The sequence below is a fragment of the Salmo trutta genome, chromosome 20 (genome assembly GCF_901001165.1).
Source record: "Salmo trutta chromosome 20, fSalTru1.1, whole genome shotgun sequence".
Taxonomy (NCBI): domain Eukaryota; kingdom Metazoa; phylum Chordata; class Actinopteri; order Salmoniformes; family Salmonidae; genus Salmo; species Salmo trutta.
The window spans coordinates 30,979,447-31,001,857 of record NC_042976.1 but is presented as its reverse complement, the minus strand read 5'-3'; the positions used below and the strand labels follow the sequence as shown (position 1 = coordinate 31,001,857).

The window sequence follows — 22,411 nt, the reverse complement described above, 5'->3', positions numbered from 1 at the left end:
TTTTTGTGCGTGTGTAGGTGTGTACATCGTGACATTTGGCAATTCAAAAATATTGCCCCAAAAGGCTTTTTCTTCCGTCCATATGATTTTCACGTGACATTTCAAAGCATCGACTACGAGTGCCTGAGATCAGATTGTATTGGTGCTGGATGAATTACCTGGACCCGTCTGGGTTACCAGGTTGTGATGGATGGTGGTAGTTTTTAGGGACCCTTCAGTACAGAGGTGGAGTATTGTAGTGGCGGTGGGTGAATCCTTCAGTTGCAAGATGGGTGGCCATGTTGAAGTAATAGTAGCTGTGTACAATCCTTCTGTAGCAAGTTGCCAGCTTGGTGGAGAGATAGGTGGATGAATGTCTGAGGTGGGTTTGACAGTACCCGTGCTGCTTGATGGACCGGCTCCTAGAACTTGAACTCCTTCGTCTGCAGGTTGGAGGCGGGGTCAAAGTTGAAGGTCCCCCCTTGGGTGGCTTCAGGAATTAAACTGGGATCCTCATCAATCTGAGGGAGAAAGAAGAAAGGTAAGAGGTGTTTGTATGTATGTATGTATGTATGTATGTATGTATGTATGTATGTATGTATGTATGTATGTATGTATGTATGTATGTATGTATGTATGTATGTATGTATGTATGTATGTATGTATGTATGTGTGTGTTTTATAACTCACATCGTCGCCTGAGAAGTACTGGTCGATGATCTCGAAGGCTAGTTTGTAGATGTCCTCATTCTCATGTTGCTGCAGATTCTCTATCTTCTCCAGACCTTAGAGCAGAGCAATGGAGGCGCAGTCAGACAACAGCAACATTCCCCTCAGACACACCTTCAGCCATGATGACAATATACACACACACACACACCTCCAGACTCCTCTATGATCTCAGCGATGGTGCTGGCCTCGTCTCCAGCCATGATGAGGACGTTCTTGAGGCCGTCCAGGACCACCTGGACCACCTGGGAGTCCTTCACTGACAGCAGGCTGCAGAACGGAGGGATCACATTCTGCTGCACCAGGTACTCCACCTACACACCAACATATCAGAACATACACAACTCAATACAGCAGGAAGAATATCTGACCGCTAACTCCTGACACGGGTGATTGTGAACGCAGGTTCAGTCACTGGGTGCCGACCAGTTCATCAACTCATTGGTATGAATGCTCCAGCTACAGAGGCCCTAGCCTGACAGCGCTAGCCCCGTACCGGTCTCTTGTACCTCTGTCCAAGTCAATAGTCTGGCTGATATTGAGGTTGCACTGTGTGTGTGTGTGAGTGTGTTACTTTCCTGGTCTTTCCTGCCGCTGATGGTGAGGTTGCTGATGGCCCATGCTGCCTCCTTCTGAGTGCCAAAGTCCCCCTGCAGACACACAGGCTGTCAGCACTACAGAACAACTCAGTACCCAGCAATGACAGAAATATAATCTCTCGCACAGTCAAACGCACACACCAACCACACACCACGGCTCTCACCTTGGCCAGTTGGTGGATGATCAAGGGGACGAGTCCTGCGTCGATCACTGCCTGAACCTGCTGCTGGTTCCCAGCCGTGATATTGGACAAGAACCACACTGCTTCCTGTAAACGAACCAATCACATGCGGTTATGCCAGAACACTTTCTGTTAACAGTCTAACCACACACAGTCAAACCAAACAACTTCTTATTGGCAGAAAAATCATAGAAAAGCCTTGACATAAGCTTCTTCCCTCCTCCCCGTTACCCTTGACTTTCCCGTTCCCTCTCCTAGGAGAGAGTGCGTGTTCTACCTTGTTGATCTTTTCTTTGGGGTGTGTGAGCAGGTTGGGGAAGTGGGAGAGGACGTCACAGTTGAGCACCACCTGTGTCTGCTCGTCTGTCCCAGTCACAATGTTACCCACCGCCCTCAGAGCAGCCGTCTGCAGGTAGTGACATCACAGCAAGTCAACACCCAAAATGTCAGCGTTTCAGAGAATGCATAGAACATCCTGAAAGTATTACTTATAAAATGCATAATTTCCTCCCTCCCTTGATATAAAATCACTGAGCTTTTCCTGAACATATAGCAGCATTTTTCTGCAAAAACTCCTACTCATAGTGATTGGTAGAGCCAAGATTTGTTGCTTTTATCAATCCAATCTTAGTAAATCAGTGTTTTTTTCTTCTTCCAGATAGGAAGGAGGTAGGAAATTATGCATTTTATAAGTACACCATACCAAAGTTTGTTAGTCTTCTAAAATCAGAATGTTATCAGTTGACTCCTTACCTGAACTTTGACCTCCTGGTGGCTGAGCAGGGGGACAAGGAAGGGGACCACGCCAGAGTCTATCACCATCTGAATCTGCTCGTTCCCACCGTCTGTCAGGTAGGACAGAGCCCACACCGTGTCCACAAGGATCTACAAACACACAGTGTTAACCAAGGAATCCAATAAGTGTTGTTTCACTAAAGTAGCTGAGTATGGTAGGGCTTAACATGATGATGGCAAACTGTTCATTTAGTTGTAATAAACATGTGCAGTGCTTTCAGAAAGTATTCACACCCCTGGACTTTTCACACATTTTTTTGTTACAGCCTAAATTTAAAATGTATTAAATAGAGATTTGTCACTGGCCTACACACAATAATGCCCCATAATGTGCTTAACAAGTCACATAAGTTGTCTGGACTGACTCTGTGTGCAATAACAGTGTTTAACGTGACTACCTCGTCTCCATACACAACACATACAATTATATGTAAGGTCCCTGAGTAGAGCAGTGAATTTCAAACACATATTCAACCACAAAGACCAGGGAGGTTTTCCAATGCCTCGCAAAGAATATTGGTAGATGGGTAAAAAAATAAAAGCAGACATTGAATATCCCGTTGAGCATTATGAAGTTATTAATTACACATTGGATGGTGTATTAATACACCCAGTCACTACAAAGATACAGGCGTCCTAACTCAGTTGCCGGAAAGGAAGGAAAATCGCTCAGGGATTTCACCATGAGGCCAAAGGTGACTTTAAAACAGTTACAGAGTTTAATGGCTGTGATAGGAGAAAACTGAGGATGGATCAACAACATTGTAGTGAGTGGCCGGGTTACAGTTTTGACCTAAATCTAGTTAAAAATCTATGTCAAGAACTGAAAATGGTTGTCTAGCAATGATCAACAACCAATTTGACAGAGCTTGAAGAATTTTGAAAATAATTTAAATATTTAAAAAATAAATAAAAAATTGGCAAATGTTGCACAATCCAGGTGTGGAAAGCTCTTAGAGATTTACCCAGAAAGACACACACCTGTATTGGCTGCCAAAGGTGCTTCTACAAAGTATTGACTCAGGGGTTTGAATACCTATGTCAATGAGATATATTTCTGCATTTCATTTTCAATAAATGTGCAAAGATGTCTAAACTTTTTTTCACTTTGTCATTATGGGGTATTGTGTGTAGATGGGTGAGATGGGGAGAATTCAGGCTGTAACAACACAATGTGGAATAAATCAAAGGGTGTGAATACTATCTGAAGGCACTGTATTCTCTCATACTTACATTTATATCTGTGTGGTATATAAGAACACACAGCGCTGGGAGAAGCTGGGAAAGAGACAAAAAACAAGTGGAGAGGAGTGTCAAAAGCAGACTGGAAATGTGGCCATGTAAAGTGATGTCGCTAAACATTCCCCCTAGTGATACGGGATTTGTCTGACACGCTGGAGAGAGCACCACTATAACTCTACTCGTAAATTGGAATACCTAAATGGCACTGGAGGGGATGACTACCGTTTTACGGGCTCCTAACCAATTGTGCTATTTGGTGTGTTTTTTCACATCGTTTGTAACTTATTTTGTACATAATGTTGCTGCTACCGTCTCTTACGACTGAAAAGAGCTTCTGGATATCAGAACAGCGATTACTCACCTCGAACTGGACAAAGATTTTTTTCTTTAATAAGTCTGACACGAAGGATATACTGTTTCTCCCGGACCAGGCCCAAATCCCAGTCCTTTGCATGAAGAAAAAGACGGAATACAGGGGGCACAGATCTGGGTACCTTGTGAGAATTCATTGGCCTGTGGGTAACCCGCCTCTACCATCTGTTCTATTGGCCAACATGCAATCACTGGAGAATAAACTGGATGAGCTCCGTTCGAGACTATCCTACCAATGGGACATTAAAAACTAATATCTTATGTTGTTTCACTGAGTCGTGGCTGAATGACGACCTGGATAATATAGAGCTGGCTGGGTTTTCCGTGCACCGGCAGGACTGAACAGCTACGTCCGGTAAGACGAGGGGTGGTGGTGTGTGTATTTGTCAATAACAACTGGTGCGCGATGTCTCGAGGTATTGCTTATCTCATGATAAGCTGCAGATCACACTATATTTTTTGTAGCCGTCATTTACCACCACAAACCGATGCTGGCACTAAGACCACACTCAACGAGCTGTATAGGGCCATAAGCAAACAAGAAAATGCTCATCCAGAAGTGGCGCTCCCAGTTGCCAGGGACTTTAATGCAGGCAAACTTAAATCCGTTTTACCTCATTTCTAACCAGCATGTTACTTGTGCAACCAGAGAAAAAAACTAAACAAGACCACCTTTACTCTACAAAGAGAAGCATACGAAGCTCTCCCTCACCCTCCATTTGGCAAATCTGACCATAATTATATCCTCCTGATTCCTGCTTACAAGCAAAAACTAAAGCATGAAGTACCAATGACTCACTCAATATGGAAGTGGTCAGATGACGTGGATGCTATGCTACAGGACTGTTTTGCTAGCACAGACTGGAATATCTTCCAGGACTCATCCAATGGCATTGAGGAGTACACCACCTCAGTCATTGTTCTCATCAATAAGTGACCGTACGTACATAAGCCATGGATTACAGGCAACATCCGCACCGAGCTAAAGGCTAGAGCTGCCGCTTTCAAGGAGCCAGACGCTTATATAAGAAATCCGGCTATGCCCTCAGATGAACCATCAAACAGGTAAAGCATCAATACAGGACAAAGATTGAATCCTACTTCACCGGCTCTGACGCTCGTCGGAAGTGGCAGCGCTTGCAAACTATTACGGACAACAAATGGAAACCCAGCTGCCCAGTGACACGAGCCTACCACAGGCTAAATGCCTTTTATGCTTGCGTCGAGGCAAGCAACACTGAAGCGTACATGACAGCACCAGCTGTTCCGGACAACTGTGTGATCACGCTCGCTGTAGCTGATGCGAGCAAGGCCTTTAATCAGGTCAAAATTCACAAGGCCAGATGGATTAACAGGACGTGTACTCAGACCATGCACGGACCAACTGGCAAGGGTCTTCACTGACATTTTCAACCTCACCGAGTCTGTAATAGAGTAGGCTTCAAGCAGATCACCATAGTCCATGTGCCCAAGAAAGCAAAGGTTACCTGCCTAAATGACTACCGCCCCGTAACACTCACATCAGTAGCCATGAAGTGCTTTGAAAGAATGGTCATGGCTCACAACACCATCATCCCAGAAACTCTAGACCCACTCCAATTCACATACCGCCCCAACAGATGACGCAATCTCAATCACACTCCCCTTTCCCACCTGGAAAAAAGGAACACCTATGTGAGAATGCTGTTCATTGACTACAGCTCAGCGTTCAACACCATAGTGCCCTCCAACCTCATCACTAAGCTAAGGACCCTGGGACTGAACACTTCCCTCTGCAACTGGCTCCTGGACTTCCTGACGGGCCACCCCCAGGTAATAAGGGTAGGCAACAACACATCTGCCACACTGATCCTCAACACGGGGGCCCCTCAGGGGTGCGTGCTTAGTGCCTTCCTGTACGCCCTGGTGACCCACAACTGCGTGGCCAAGAACGACTCCAACACCATCATTAAGTTCTGACAACACAACTGGTAGGCCTGATCACCGACAACAATAAGACAGCCTATAGGGAGAAGGTCAGAGACCTGGCAGTGTGGTGCCAGGACAACAACCTCTCCCTCAACGTGGTCAAGACAAAGGAACTGATCGTGGACTACAGGAAAAGGAGGGCCGAACACGCCCCCATTCACATCAACGGGGCAGTAGCCGAGCGGGTGGAAAGTTAAGTTCCTTGGTGTCCACATCACCAACGAACTATCATGGTAAAACACACCAAGACAGTCATGAAGAGGGCACGACAACACAGTTTCCCCCTCAGGAGACTGAAGAGATTTAGCATGGGTCCCCAGAACCTCAAAAAGTTGTACAGCTGCACCATTGAGAGCATCCTGACCGGTAGCATCACCGCCTGGTTTGGCAACCTCTTGGCATCCGACCGTAAGGCACTACGGCCAAGTACATCACTTGGCGCGTACGGCCAAGTACATCACTGAGGCCAAGCTTCCTGACATCAAGGATCTATATACTTTGCGGTGTCAGAGGAAGGCCCCAAAAAATTGTCAGACTCCAGTCACCCAAGTCATAGACTGTTCTCTCTGCTACCGCATGGCAAGCGGTGCCGGAGTGCCAAGTGTGGGACCAAAAGGCTCCTTAACAGCTTCTACCCCCAAGCGATAAGACCGCTGAACAATTGGCCACTGACTATTTGCATTTGAACAGAACACACACGTACCTCCTGTACTGTCTCCATGGGGGGCGGTGGGTCCTTGTTGCGGCAGAGGTTGACGATGACCCAGGTGACGTTACGGAGGAAGGTGATGGGGATGGAGGGGTTAATGAAGGACAGCAGGGGCTTGACCACGCCCAGGGAGATAACGTAATCCCTGCACTGTGGCCCGTCGCCTGGGGGAGGAGCATCACAGGTCAAAGGCCATCATCGGGGCACCAGTTTTTCCTGGTCCGGTCACATGGTTAGTCATTACAGACGAAACACACAAACATAACGTCAATGATGTGTTAACTGTATCAGCCATACTCACCTATGATGTTGCCTAGCGCCCACACGGCCTGTTCACACACATTGTGATGGGGAGATTGGAGCAGCCTCAGAAACAGGGGAACAGCATCTGTACATGAGTACAAACACAGTGAGGAATTGTCAATTTAACACACACAAAAGAAAAACATTAGTGAAGCCCAGACAGAATAACAGTGGAGCAGAATGACCGCAGGGTGAACTTACTGGACTTGACCACAGCCTGGGTCTGTTGTGACGTGCCAGACGCTATGTTGGTCAGGGCCCAGGCTGCCTCAAACTGAAGAGACGGACTGGAGGAGAAAGGAGGGGGGAGAGAGAAAGATCATTCTAGGGCTTCCATTATTATGAACACGTCTTTCTCCTAACCCTGCCCTCGCTTCTTCCTCCTCTTCAGTCCACACAAACAATGTGTGTGTAAACAATGGTGTGTTGGGTTGCAGTGCTCGCTGTGCTCCAGGAATTTCAGTGTCTGTCTGACAGACTGCAGCAGTCGCCATGACAGCTGTGCATCCGCAGCTCATCGCTATGGTAACCCTCCAACCCCTGTGCCCTCCTGTACCGACTCCTGGGTATGTGCGCGCGTCTGTCCCCTTCATGAACACAAGGTCCTGTGTGTGTGTTTGGCCCTGAACACAACGAGGTCCTGGGAATGGGGGAAATCCAGAGGACAGGAATGCTCTTTTATTTGGATTGGCACCGGACGGCAGGGCCAACGGACCACCCTGTGCCTCACACACACACACACTAGTAGCCCCTCTACATCATGTATCCTAGCCAGTCTTAAGTAATCCCAGTAAAAATGTCCCAACAGTGCATTAGTAGAGACAGTCCAGGGGAGGACATTGGGTTAACGCATCAGCAGACTCACTTGTCGTCTCTCTCCAGACATTTGACTAAGATGGGCAGGATGCCAGACTTTATCAAGTCATCAATGGGAGGGTTTCTGTCACTGGAGAGGAGTTTTCTGACGGACACAAAAACAGGAAAAGTTATGTTTCAATCATGGAATACAAAACAGGGTGAGCGGTTGAAAACAGAGAAGAGATCTCACACACACTTACCTGGCAGCCTGTACGGCACTAAGCTGGACCACGGCATTATCACTGGTGGCGTTCTTCAGAGAGAGAGAGAACAAGTTACAGCACCACACTCTCACAGGAGGAGGGAGGTAGGGAAGGAGACAGGGAGAGAATGGGACGGAGAACAAAAGAGAATGAAGTTTGTCACTATTCTTTGTTTGTACACAAAGTTGAGCCTTACCTGTAAGATGGCCTCTAGCGTGACGTTTTGCTGCAGAGTGGGAAGGGATGGGACAAAATCAGTACCAAGTTACAGATAAACAACATCAACAACATGGGGGAAGGGGATACAATTCACATAAACATCTGGCTACTTCACACTGATCGGTCAACATGTCATTGATACACACACAGTCTGTCCCTCTCGGTCTCGCTCCACACGCCAGTGTTTTCAGAGTGCTGTGTTTCCTCTGCTGCCGAGTTGGTGTGTTGGCTGGCTGGTTGAGGCTGAATGAGCTCACAGGCTGAGAATGCCATGCTACGCCATCATAACCATATTTCACCCGGTAGCAGCTAGGTCAGGCCAGGCCCTATTCCTCATCTCATTAGCGCAATGACAGGCCTCCAGTCAGCAGGGTGACAAGGCTTTGAGCACGATACAAACCCTAGAGAAGCCATGGGGGCATCGGAGAGACCAGGGGGGCTTAAGGACGCATGTCTAGATTACAACATCATACATAGAAATGCATTTTATAGAGATGACACAATGTCCAATGCCAGTAGCACTTCAGGAGGAATGGCCACACCTGCCCTGGCCAAACAGACAGAAATGTACTGCCTAGATTCTCTATCTGGAACAAGTCTCTCGTCCCACTGCAATAGCAAATGGGTCGCTGAAGTGGAACACACAGACATCCCACATACCCCTTTGAAGTCGGAGTCGAAGTCGGAGTCCTCCAGACTGTCCTCCTGTGGGACATTCCTCTTCTTCAGGAGATGCTCATCTCGTTTGTTCTGACGGAAGAGTGCGGAGGGACAAGAGAATAAAACACATTGATGAACACTCAAATATGCGACAGAGTAGCAGCGCAAACTCCTACAGCAAACTTTTTGTGACTGCGAGCCAGATATAGGTCGAAAAACAGCTGACCCTCGCATCCCTAGAATGTGTGTGTACTGGTGTATGTTGGGGTCATCTCTGGAACCTGTAAGGAGAGACTAAGTACAAACCCGGTGTTGTTATAGGGGATGTCCCCTATAGTTATTAAACTTTACATAGAGACACACTAATCAAAAACACCCCAATTAAAACAAAGGAATACACTCCCAGAAAGTTGAGGAGCAGGCACAGTGAGACACACCCATACTGGTGTTGAATAGAGCGTGAAAAAGACAGACACAGCCGGTCGGCATGTGAGTCAGTGGGAGGGAGGGAGGGAGGAGAATCCCTTGGCCTACATTCCAGTGTGTGCTGCAGTGCTGGGCCGTGCGTCACTGCTGGTGACTAACCATCCCTGTGCTGCTCTCTGCTCTGGCATAATGGAATGTGCAGCCAGACTACAGCAACACACTAACTCGGCTCTTTCTTTTTCGCTCTCTCACTGAATTAGGCCCTAAACTAGTTTCTAGCCATGTCTCCCTCTCTTCCTCAATGGTAACTTAGCAACGACTACAGGCGATTGTTTTAACCTCAGAGAAAGAAAAGACGTGTGAAGAGGAAGGAGAGTGAGGAGCGTGTCAAAGCCCTGAGGGGGGTTTACGGAGGAAGAATGAGTTGGGGGAGGGGAAAGTAAGATTCAAAGCCATGACCAGGGGACTCGTGTCAGAGAGATCAAGTAAACATGAGAGCAGCGGATTGTTGGATGTATGAGTGACAGGGATACCTGCCAATCACCGGAGAGGAGAAGAGAAACCCTTCGGTTTCTGGCTCTTGACAACACAGGGCTGCAATGATATGAGCAAATAATCTAACAGCGGTTTTTTAAAGAAATATTGTGACTGCGATTTTGATCAAAACACTTGGGTGAACTGTTGGAATCATAAAATAAAATTGGTATTCCGATTCTATGGTGTGGCATGACAACTAATGACAAAGACAGGTAGAGTAGAAGTTGTGACAGGGTAGGACCCAAAGTGTTGTTCAAAGTTTCCCAGGGGACCCTTATTATATTTGAATGTTACATTCATGGCGTTGCACATGTCAATATTGCAATTTCGATTAAAATTTGATTCATTGTGCAGCCCTATTACAAAGGTGTAAGTAAATGCATGACAACCATACTAATTGGGTGTATTGTAGCCATTACAGGGTTCCGATTTAGGCATCCACATCAAACAGGCAAGCACAGTAAGCACCTCAGGATAGATTACATCTGGATATTCTTGTAAATCTCTGCTAATCTCCATGGACTGCCATCTAATCTAGGTTTCAGCATCCTGATGATGTAGTCTCTTAATGATCACCAAGTCTGGATAGTACAGTGACATTACATAGGTATGCATATCAAGGCAAAGGGTAGTGGGCATGTGGAGGGACTTAGGCATGGACGGTACGCCGTATATTTGGAAATAGCCACGGGATGGTTTTTCAATACCATTAAAACTATTTCTTGGATTATTATTTCTTTTTTAATACACTTGAATATTTGTAGCTACTTTTTAAGTGAATACCTGCAATCAACTTGTGCAATTTGTTGGGAGATAAAGAAGATTGCGTTCTTCATTTCACCGGTCACATCATTTTTGATAATGAAGCTTAAACGGTAGTACCCGTTCACGTGGGGTTTGTTTACAAGCACACAACAATGAGAGACCGGAGCCTTGTGAGTCACTCGCTGTTGAGCAGCACACGCCAGGTGATCTAGTTACAGAGTGGAATTCACAACTAAATGTTAGCCCTGTTAGATATCTTATAACTGTTAAGTTAACTGTCTAAAATGTGCTAAATGCTCTACAGTTGTGCATTTGGTTTGCTAATTTAGTAGCTAGTTAGCTATCTAGGTAAGTTATCTAGCTAAGTGGTTAGCTTCTTCCAAAATCAAGCTTTGCTTGCTGGTAACAGTAGAGAATCCCCTCCTGGATCAAGAGCCTTGCTGTCTAATATTTGTTTTGTGCGTGCAGCAAAGTGTGGAGCATTTTTTAGTTACTTGTATAACTGGGATGAGCTGGGATGTCTGTCCTGAAAATAGTTTAGGTCAGACACTCTATAAAATGTTTGCAAAGCGCTCGTTAGCATTTTCAATGGGATTTTACATGTACTTGTTAGCATTGCTAACATGCGAATTAAAAAGGCTCAGTGGGGGTTGAAAATAGCGCCCTTTGCGTTCAGTTATAACCAAATAAACCGGTACGGCACAAGGTCAGTGTGACAATCTGGATAAGCCTAGAGGGAGCAGCTGAATGACAAAGGCAATTTCTACCTGCAGAAAATCACCGCAGTGGGCCAAACAAAGAAACCCAACTACTTAGTTTACGGTTATGGAAAAGGGGAGAAGGCAGTTTACAGGGATCAGAGCCCAATCCAGAGAGGTGAAATATCATGTTTGGGTCATGGTCAGAAAATGAGGGAGTCAAATTGGGGTTAGTGCCCCCATAGAGGAATCATTCAGGATGGATTGAGACGAATACCAAGTCTATGTCTGGGGCAAGACACAGGGTGAGAAAAGAACAACCTGTCTATAGATCTGTGTGTGTGTGGTAAGCAGGGAGGTCAATATTAATATAGGGAGCAGTGGAAGTACACCTACAAATTGTGCATCACCAAAATATAAATTAGGCTTCTTCTCTCACCTTCCTCAGCTCGACTGTCACGTCATTTCGATGTCTTCTCATAGTCTGGAACACAAACACACAGGGAGCAATATGAGACAGACAATAATTCATTGAAAACACATTTTATCTCCCTCTCTGGACTTCTTAATGGCACAAATTGCTTTTGGAAGCAGCATGAAGAGATACTAGAAAGTAATATAGGCCTAGGTCAGAACATAGGAATTGAGGGGTAAAATATGTAAGCAATAGGCTAAAAGCACAAGTTACACACACACCACTTGATATCGTAATGGTTCAGGTTAATCAATGTGTGTTTGTGTAACGGTAATGTGTTCTTAGTCCACTCATGACTGTGAGCTGGTCTCAGATCTTGTGACTGTGCGTTGCGGTTCATATTGCCATCCTAAATAGCCCCTTACGTCATGTGGGCCAGTCACATCATCCCAGCCTTGGTCTGGTCTTGACCCTGTCTGGGGAGGCTGAGGAGCAGAGAACCAGAGGGAGACCCCTCTCCTTTCTCTAACAACCAAACATTGACCCAGCCAAAACACCTGTCTCTGTCAGAGCACCTGTCGCACCTAGATCAGCAGAGGGCAAGTGTGGGTCTGTGCAGGCTTTTGTTATAGCCAAGCACTAACACACCTGATTCAGATTGAAGACCATGATTAACAGATACAGGCCTTCAGAAAGTATTCACACCCCTTGACTTTTCCACATGTTGTGTTACAGCCTGAATTTAGATTTTTTTCTTCCTTCAAATTAACTTGAAATGAAAAGCTGAAATGTCTTGAATCAAGTATTCAACCCCTTGGTTATGGCAAGCCTAAATAAGTTCAGAAGTAAAATTGTGCTTAACAAGTCACATAATAAGTTGCATGGACTCACTGTGTGCAATAATAGTGTTTAACATTGGTTTTGTATATGACTACCTCATCTCTGTACCCCACACACACAGATAATTGTATGGTTCCTCAGCCGAGCAGTGAATTTCAAACACTGATTCAACCACAAAGACCAGGGAGGTTTTCCAATGTCTCGCATAGGTCACCTATCGATAGATGGGGAGAAAATAAATAAAGGCAACATTGAATATCCATTTGAGCATGGTGAAGTTATGAATGACACTTTGGATGGTGTTTCAATACACCCGGAGACAGGTGTCCTTCCTAACTCAGTTGCCGGAGAGGAAGGAAACCACTCAGATTTCACCATGAGGCCAATCATGACTTTAAAACAGTTGCAGAGTTTAATGGCTGTGATAGGCGAAAACTGAGAACGGATCAACAACGTACAGTGCATTCGGAAATTCTTCAGACCCCTTTACTTTTTCCACATTTTGTTACGTTACAGCCTTATTCTAAATATCATCAAATCTACACACAATACCCCATAATGACAAAGCGAAACAAGGTTTTTAGAAATGTTTGCACAATTAAACTGAAATACCTTATTTACATAAGTATTCAGACCCTTTGTTATGACACATGAAATTGAGCTCAGGTGCATCCTGTTTCCATTGATCATCTTTGAGATGTTTCTATAACTTTATTGGAGTCCACCAGTGGTAAAGTGCCAGAGTTCCTCTGTGGAGAATCTTCCTGAAGGACAACCATCTCTGCAGCACTCCACCAATCAGGCCTTTATGGTCGAGTGGCCAGGCGGAAGCCACTCCTCAGTAAAAAAGGCACATGACAGCCCACTTGATTTGCCAAAAAGACTCAGACCATAAGAAACTGGATTCTCTTGTCTGATGAAACCAAGATTGAACTCTTTGGCTTGAATGCCAAGCGTCACGTCTGGAGGAAACCTGGCACCATCCCAACGGTGAAACATGGTCGTGGCAGCATCATGCTGTGGGGATGTTTTTCAGCAGCAGGGACTGGGAGACTAGTCAGGATATTAGGGAAGATGAAAAGAGAAAACCTGCTCCAGAACGCTCAGGACCTCATACTGGGGTGAAGGTTCACCTTCAACAGGACAACGACCCTAAGCACACAGCCAAGACAACGCAGGAGAGGCTTCGGGACAAGTCTCTGAATGTCGTTGAGTGGCCCAGCCAGAGCCCGGACTTGAACCCGATCTAACATCTCTGGAGAGACCTGAAATTAGCTGTGCAGCAACCTGACAGAGCTTGAGGAGATCTGCAGAGAACAAATGGGAAACACTCCCCAAATACAAGTGTGCCAAGCTTGTAGAATCATACCCAAGAAGACTCAAGGCTGTAATTGCTGCCAACGGTGTGAATACATAGAAATATTACATGTTACACAGGTTTTTTTTTTTAAATACATTTGCAGAAATTTCAAAAAATATACATGTTTTTGCTTTGTCATTATGGGGTATTGGGTGTAGATTGATGAACATTTTTGTATTCAATTTTAGAATAAGGCTGTAATGTAAAAGAATGTGGAAAAAGGTCTAGGGGTCTGAATACTTTCCAAATGCACTGTAGTTACTCCACAATACTAACATAAATGACAGTGAAAAGGAAGCCTGTACAGAAGAAAAATATTCCAAAGCATGCATCTTGTTTGCAATAAGGCGCTAAAGTTAAACTGCAAAAAAATATGGCAAAGAAATGAACTTTATGTACTGATTACAAAGCGTTATGTTTGGGGCAAATCCAACAACATGTAACAGTACCATGCTTCATATTCTCAAGCATGGTGGTGGCTGCATCATGTTATGGGTAGGCTTGTCGTCGGCAAGGACTAGGGAGTTTAGAATGGAAAGAAACAGAATAGAGCTAAGCACAGGCAAAATCCTAGAGGAAAACCTGGTTCAGTCTGCTTTCCAACAGACACAAGGAGACAAATGCACTTTTCAGCAGGACAATAACCTAAAACACAAGGCCAAATATACACTGGAGTTGCTTACCAAGACAACATTGAATGTTCCTGAGTGGCCTAGTTAAATGTTTTCAAAAATGTTTTTACTTTGTCGTCATGGGGTATTGTGTGTAGATGGGTGAGAAAAAAAGATATTTAATCCCTTTTTAATTCCGGCTGTAACACAAAATGTGGAATAAGTCAAGGTCTATGAATACTTTCTTTAGGCACTGTACATATATTAGGCTGTAGTCTAAATATAGCTTGACCGGTGAGCAGTGTCCTGAGCCAACAGTGTGTTACTCCTGGATATGGTGTTCTGGGGTGAACATTAAGGCACAGAACACTGACTGAGCAAGTTCAAACCCGTTAGAATTGACAGAGAAAAACAGATATCTGATAAGTAATGCTCATGGCTCAACCATAAGCTGGGCTGCATCTCACATGATATCCCATAAGGCTGTTCATCGAGAGACTGTTGAACAGAGGAATTGGTCAAAGTAGTCCCTTCTGCTGGTGCAGTTTCAGATCATCCTAGTGGTTAAGGTCAGGATTAGGTAACCTCATCCTAGATCTGTGGTTATGAGCAAGTTCAACCTAGATCAAACCCCAATGATTGATTTTCCCAGTACTCACCATACTGATGTACTATAGAGTGGGTGCCAGACTGTTTCTGTATTCAACGAAGCTACATTGTTGCCTCGCCAAGACAACGCACTTTGGCCAGAGCAGAAACACCCAGAGTACCATTCATATAGTGATAGCTACAGTATTCATACTCAGTAGCCTATTTGTAAAATCTAGCAGAAACACTTAAGTTAAATTCTGAAGGGGGGAGGATGATGCATTTCTTTACTAATCCTCAAAATCATTGCAGAAACACAACTCCCAGGTCGTAGATCAGTGCTGCTTAGGGGCTTCTTCTACTTCCTGGCCCCTCTAGAGGGCCACAGATCGGGTTGTACCTCCAGTGAGAACCCAAGCCAGACCTCCAGGATGCCCGAAATAGCCCCAGTGGCTGTCATAGTAGCCATGTGTTTGTCACATTGGCTCTCAGTTTCAAAACAACAACCTATGAGACTGGTCCACTTCCCATGGTTTTAGATGGCTCCCAAAGACAATCAACTCTAATCCAACAATTACTCAGAAAACCCATTCATTCATACAGTGGGGGTATCCCAAAGATTACTATTTGTACAACTCTGTACAGACAGAAATGTATGTGTTATTGTCGAAGATGGCACGGCTAACCACTATGAATGCACGAGGTCAGCATGCCATAGTTTTTAATAATACCACTAGCATCAGCTGAAAACAATGACAGCTTTCGTGACAATGACTACTCAGCCACGAGATACAGAACGATACAGATAACAAGCTATTGACGGTGGAAGCGGCAAGTAAACAGATGCAGGCAATTAACAACATCTTCACCTAGTTAGCTAGCTACACAAGAATATTTGCTGCACAGGCCGTTGTTCAAATGATTATTTTAGCTGTCTAGCTTGCTAGTTCACAGTTCATTACGGCAGGATGATTCCGACCTTGCCTGACAGACTGATACCTCAGATTAATGTCATATATTTGTTTGGAAAATTTAATCTCACAAGCTTTAGAAGTCAGAATGTTGAATACAATATTTTAATGTACTGCACCAGTTGACTGTGCCGTTGATCCTCTTGTTTACACTGAGCTGCACTGGGATCGGAAAGTCATCAAGGTTATATTAAGACACTGCAGAGCAGGCGCAAGATATAAAATGTACTTCAATACAGGGTTGTGATATACCACTGTACATTTTACCTTTACCCAAACTGATACATCGAAAAGATTGAAATACTGCTGTTTCTTTTTTAAAAACTGCCCATTTCATCCTCACGCTAGCTAGCAGTAGCCATTATGCAATGGCACATGGCATTAAACAACAAAGGAGCTGATTGGCTGACACTGCCATTCCAAAATGGTTGCTGTGGCTACTGCTATGACAATGAGGACGGAAATTGAAGTTTTCTGGAAAAATTTGCAGTATTTCAATCTTCTCCATGTATCATTTTAGATCAAGGAAAATGTGGAGTACAGTGGTATATCCCACCCCTACATTGAGGTACGTTTTCCGACCCATATCTCGCATCTGCTAGGCCGTGTGTCCATGATGGCGTTCCGACCCCAGTGTAGGTCAATGTAAACAAGCGTAACTGTAGGGTCGCAATCATCGGTCCAATTATGGTTGGATATGGGTGCTAGCAAAAAAGACAAGTTATCAAGGGGGTCTAATTAGCTAATAGATAGCCAAACCAGCTAGTTGTCGACATATACTCTAACTACTCTGGATTATGCTTGTTGGGCTGTCAACTCTAACGTTAGTCTGCTTTCAAAACCGGTGGTACGATAGCTTAGTTAGGTAACGTTAATCAGCTAACGTTAGTTACCTAGGCTAGAGCTTTTCGTTGTCGGTGAAACCGGCTGACATTTCAAGCTATTTGATGGAGAATTAGGGCCGTAAACCACGCCCGTTCGTTATGATGATGACGAATAAACGGAGGATATTCCGGATAAACTCAGCACACAACAGCAGGCTGGCGGCGAATAGCTAGCTAACTTAGTTGACTTGACAGGCTTCATCAAAAGATTGTCAGACAAGGCCGGGGAAGATAGCCGGTGTCTTAAAATAAAATCCTACACGGATCATTGTCTAAACCACCCTATCCAAATGCACTCCTACCTCGACATCGCGTCCCTTGTTTTTGAAGCTCTTGATACGGTGGTTATCCAAGCCGGCGTTTTCTGCCATGGCTGTTTGCTGGCTAAGAGTACTCCGGCGTTCGTGATCTCCAGTGAAAGACAGAGCAACTACGCGGCGGAGTACAGGGAGTGGGCGGCTACGGTAGCAGAGAGGGAGGAGCTCGGAGACCGGTTGTCCTATTTTTGATGGACTCCCTGACGTCGCACAGAGACAGATGCTATGTTGACGTAACAGTCTGAACTAGGAAACTCGGAAATGTCTCACATGCTAACTGGTTGTACACGTGTCGCATTCAACGAAATTGCAAGTCGAAAATATCCGAGTTTCCTAGTTCCGACTAGAATTTGAACGCGGCAAAAGCATCACCAACATAGAGATCGTTCGTTACCATACTTCTCCGGTGCGGTATGTGTGGTTAATCACGTTACATTTTGTGATACAATTTTTTAAAGGGGAAAATGTCAAATATGCACCACGAACTAACCCTACACTTAGAGAAAGAGAAATATTCAGACCCCTTTACTTCTTCCACATGTTATTATATTACCGTCTTATTCTAAAATTGATTAAATAGTTTTTTACCCCTCACCAATCTACACACAATATCAAACATGACAAAGCAAAGACAGGTTTTTAGAAATGTTTACAAATTAATTACAAATAAAAAAATATCACATTGAATGATTCAGAGGACAACTGGGTGAAAGTGTTGTGGTCAGATGAGACCAAAATGGAGCTCTTTGGCATCAACTCAACTCACTGTGTTTGGAGGAGAAGGAATGCTGCCTATGACCCCAAGAACACCATCCCCACCGTCAAACATGGAGGTGGAAACATTATGCTTTGGGGGTGTTTTTCTGCTAAGGGGACAGGACAACTTCACCGCATCAAAGGGACGATGGACGGGGCCATGTACTGTCAAATCTTGGGTGAGAACCTCCTTCCCTCAGCCAGGGCATTGAAAATGGGTCGTGGATGGGTATTCCAGCATGACAATGACCCAAAACACATGGCCAAGGCAACAAAGGAGTGGCTCAAGAAGAAGCACATTAAGGTCCTGGAGTGGCCTAGCCAGTCTCCAGACCTTAATCCCATAGAAAATCTGTGGAGGGTGCTGAAGGTTCGAGTTGCCAAACGTCAGCCTCGAAACCTTAATGACTTGGAGAAGATCTGCAAAGAGGAGTGGGACAAAATCCCTCCTGAGATGTGTGCAAACCTGGTGGCCAACTACAAGAAACGTCTGACCTCTGTGATTGCCAACAAGGGTTTTACCACCAAGTCATGTTTTGCAGAGGGGTCAAATACTTATTTCCTCATTAAAATGCAAATTGACGTGTTTTTCTGTTTTTTGGTTTTGTTATTCTGTCTCTCACTGTTCAAATAAACCTACCATTAAAATTATAGACTGATAATTTCTTTGTCAGTGGGCAAACGTACAAAATCAGCAGGGGATCAAATACTTTTTTCCCTCACTGTACACCTTACAGCCACTCATGTACCATGGCCTAACCAATTACATTTTTCCCATCAGGATTTTGACCCATTAACTACATAGTGATATTGTTTATGACACAGCTAGTGCACTAAGAGAGATGCCTGTGAAATGTTTGTGTGCTTACTGTTCACATCAAAATGTCAAAAAGGGGAAACAATACAAGATATTTGTCAAGAGTCTATGATATGTAGCTGCAACCTGGTCTCTGGGGTAGACATAACATAGTGAAAAATAAATCCGGGACACTTCAATGAATATGACGTGTTACGATTCGTATGGTATGTATTCATTTTTGGATGTACATCATCCATTTTATATATGTTACGAATTGCAATTCGTACAATAGTTACACATTTCCTAAACATATACACAACCGTTCAAATGTTTGGGGTCACTTCGAAATGTTCTTGTTTTTGAAAGAAAAGCACATTATTTGTCCATTAAAATAACATCACATTGTTAATGTTGTAAATGACTATTGTAGCTGGAAACAGCTGATTTTTAATGGAATATCTACATAGGTGTACAGAGGCCCATTATCAGCAACCATCACTCCTGTGTTCCAATGGCACGTCGTGTTAGCTAATCCAAGTACATCATTTTAAAAGGCTAATTGATCATTAGAAAACCCTTTTGCAATTATGTTAGCACAGCTGAAAACTGTTGTTCTGATTAAAGAAGCAATCAAACTGGCCTTCTTTAGACTAGTTGAGTATCTGGAGCATCAGCATTTGTGGGTTCGATTACAGGTTCAAAATGTCCAGAAACAAAGACCTTTCTTCTGAAACTCGTCAGTCCATTCTTGTTCTGAAAACTGAAGACTATTCCATGTAAAAAATTACCAAGAAACTGAAGATCTCATACAGCGCTGTGTACTACTCCCATCACAGAACAACACAAACTGTCTCTAACCAGAATAGAAAAAGGAGTGGGAGGCCCCCGTGCACAACTGAGCAAGAGGACAAGCACAGTTAAAGTCAGAAGTTTACATACACTTAGGTTGGAGTCATTAAAACTTGTTTTTCAACCACTCCACAAATTTCCTGTAAACAAACTATAGTTTTGGCAAGCCAGTTAGGACATCTACTTTGTGCATGACACAAGTAGTTTTCCCAACAATTGTTTACAGATTATTTCACTTATAATTCACTGTATCACAATTCCAGTGAGTCAGAAGTTAACATACACTAAGTTGACTGTGCCTTTAAACAGCGTGGAAAATTCCAGAAAATGATGTCATGGCTTTAGAAGCTTCTGATAGGCTAATTGACATCATTTGAGTCAATTGGAGGTGTACCTGTGGATGTATTTCAAGGTCAACCTTGAAACTCACTGCCTCTTTGCTTGACATCATAGGAAAATCAAAAGAAATCAGCCAAGATCTCAGAAAAAAAAATGTAGACCTCCACAAGTCTGGTTCATCCTTGGGAGCAATTTCCAAACGCCTGAAGGTACCATGTTCATCTGTACAAACAATAGTACGCAGGTATAAACACCATGGACCACGCAGCCGTCATACCGCTCAAGAAGGAAATGCGTTCAGTCTCCTAGAGATGAACGTACTTTGGTGCAAAAAGTGCAAATCAATCCCAGAACAACAGCAAAGGAGGTTGTGAAGATGCTGGAGGAAACAGGTACAAAAGTATCTATATCCACAGTAAAACGAATCCTATATCGACATAACCTGAAAGGCCGCTCAGCAAGGAAGAAGCCACTGCTCCAAAACCACCATAAAAAAGCGAGACTACGGTTTGCAACTGCACATGGGGACAAAGATTGTACTTTTTGGAGAAATGTCCTCTGGTCTGATGAAACAACAATAGAACTGTTTGGCCATAATGACCATCGTTATGTTTGGAGGAAAAAGGGGGATGCTTGCAAGCCGAAGAACACCATCCCAACCGTGAAGCACTGGGGTGGCAGCATCATGTTGTGGGGGTGCTTTGCTGCAGGAGGAACTGGTGCACTTCAAAAAATACATGGCATCATGAGAGAGGAAAATTAGGTGGATATATTGAAGCAACATCTCAAGACATCAGTCAGGAAGTTAAAGCTTGGTCACAAATGGGTCTTCCAAATGGACAATCACCCCAAGCATACTTCCAAAGTTGTGGAAAATGGCTTAGGGACAACAAAGTCAAGGTATTGGAGTGGCCATCACAAAGCCCTGACCTCATCCTATAGAAAATTTGTGGGCAGAACTGAAAAAGCGTGTGTGATCAAGGAGGCCTAAAAACCTGACTCAGACCAGCTCTGTCACAAGGAATGGCCAAAATTCACCAAACTTATTGTGGGAAGCTTGTGGAAGGCTACCTGAAACGTTTTACCCAAGTTAAACAATTTAAAGGGAACGCTACCAAATACTAATTGAGTGTATGTAAACTTCTGACCCACTGGGAATGTGATGAAAGAAATAAAAGCTGAAATAAATCATTCTCTCTACTATTATTCTGACATTTCACATTCTTAAAATAAAGTGGTGATCCTAACTGACCTAAGACAGGGAATGTTTATTCTGATTAAATGTCAGGATTTGTGAAAAATGGAGTTTCGACTCCGGGATGCTATCCTTCTAGGCAGAGTTGCCAAGAAAAAGCCATATCTCAGACTGGCCAATAAAAAGAAAAGATTAAGATGGGCAAAATAACACAGACACTGGACAGATGAACTCTACCTAGAAGGCCAGCATCCCGGAGTCGCCTCTTCACTGTTGACGTTGAGACTGATTTTTTGCGGGTACTATTTAATGAAGCTGCCAGTTGAGGACTAGTGAGGCGTCTGTTTCTCAAACTAGATACTAATGTACTTGTTGTCTTGCTCAGTTGTGCACCAGGGCCTCCCAGTCCTCTTTCTTTTCTGATTAGAGCCAGTTTGCGCTGTTCTGTGAAGGAAGTAGTACACAGCGTTGTATGAGATCTTCAGTTTCTTGGCATTTTCTCGCATGAAATAGCCTTCATTTCTCAGAATGAGAATAGACTGTCAAGTTTCAGAAGAAAGTTATTTGTTTCTGGCCATTTTGAGCCTGTAATCGCACCCACAAATGCTGATGCTCTAGATACTCAACTAGTCTAAAGAAGGCCAGTTTTATTGCTTCTTTAATCAGAACAACAGTTTAGCTGTTAGCTGTGCTAACATAATTGCAACAGGGTTTTCTAATGATCAATTAGCCTTTTAAAATGATAAACTTTGATTAGCTAACTCAAAGTGCCATTGGAACACAGGAGTGATGGATGCTGATAATGGGCCTCTGTACACCTGTGTAGATATTCCATAAAAACTAAAAAATAATCTGCCGTTTCCAGCTACAATAGTCATTTACAACATTAACAATGTCTACACTGTATTTCTGATCAATTTGATGTTATTTCAAATGGGCAAAAATGTTTGCTTTTCTTTCAAAAACAAGGACATTTCTAAGTGACCCCAAACTTTTGAAAGGTAGTGTATATTACAAATTCCAATTTGTGGCTAACGTTAGCTAGGCTAGGGGTAAGGGTTATGAGTTAGGTTAAAGGGTTTAGGTTAGGGGAAGGGTTAGCTAACATGCTAAGTAGTTATATAGTAGCTAAATCTCTCCATGATGAGATTCGAATGCGCAACCTTTGGGTTGCTAGACATTTGCGGTATATTAAATAAAGTAGTCCAAAAAGAGGAAATGCTTTCAGAGACAAGTTTCTTTA

The 22,411-nt window shown here is 43.9% G+C and overlaps 1 protein-coding gene across 1 annotated transcript; it reads right to left on the bottom strand.

Annotated features, from left to right (window-relative positions):
* Window positions 1-17,395, bottom strand: LOC115155842 (importin subunit alpha-4-like). The gene is made up of 17 exons (XM_029702823.1): window positions 17,216-17,395; window positions 11,684-11,728; window positions 8,819-8,908; window positions 8,136-8,165; window positions 7,937-7,989; window positions 7,744-7,839; window positions 7,080-7,165; window positions 6,877-6,963; window positions 6,570-6,739; window positions 3,518-3,562; window positions 2,243-2,374; window positions 1,767-1,895; window positions 1,472-1,576; window positions 1,287-1,358; window positions 860-1,022; window positions 670-764; window positions 1-500 (listed from the first exon to the last, which is right to left on the bottom strand). The coding sequence occupies exons 1-17, from the start codon at window positions 17,282-17,284 to the stop codon at window positions 402-404; spliced, it is 1,566 nt and encodes a 521-aa protein (XP_029558683.1). The 5' UTR covers window positions 17,285-17,395; the 3' UTR covers window positions 1-401.
* Window positions 17,396-22,411: the final 5,016 nt, after the last annotated feature.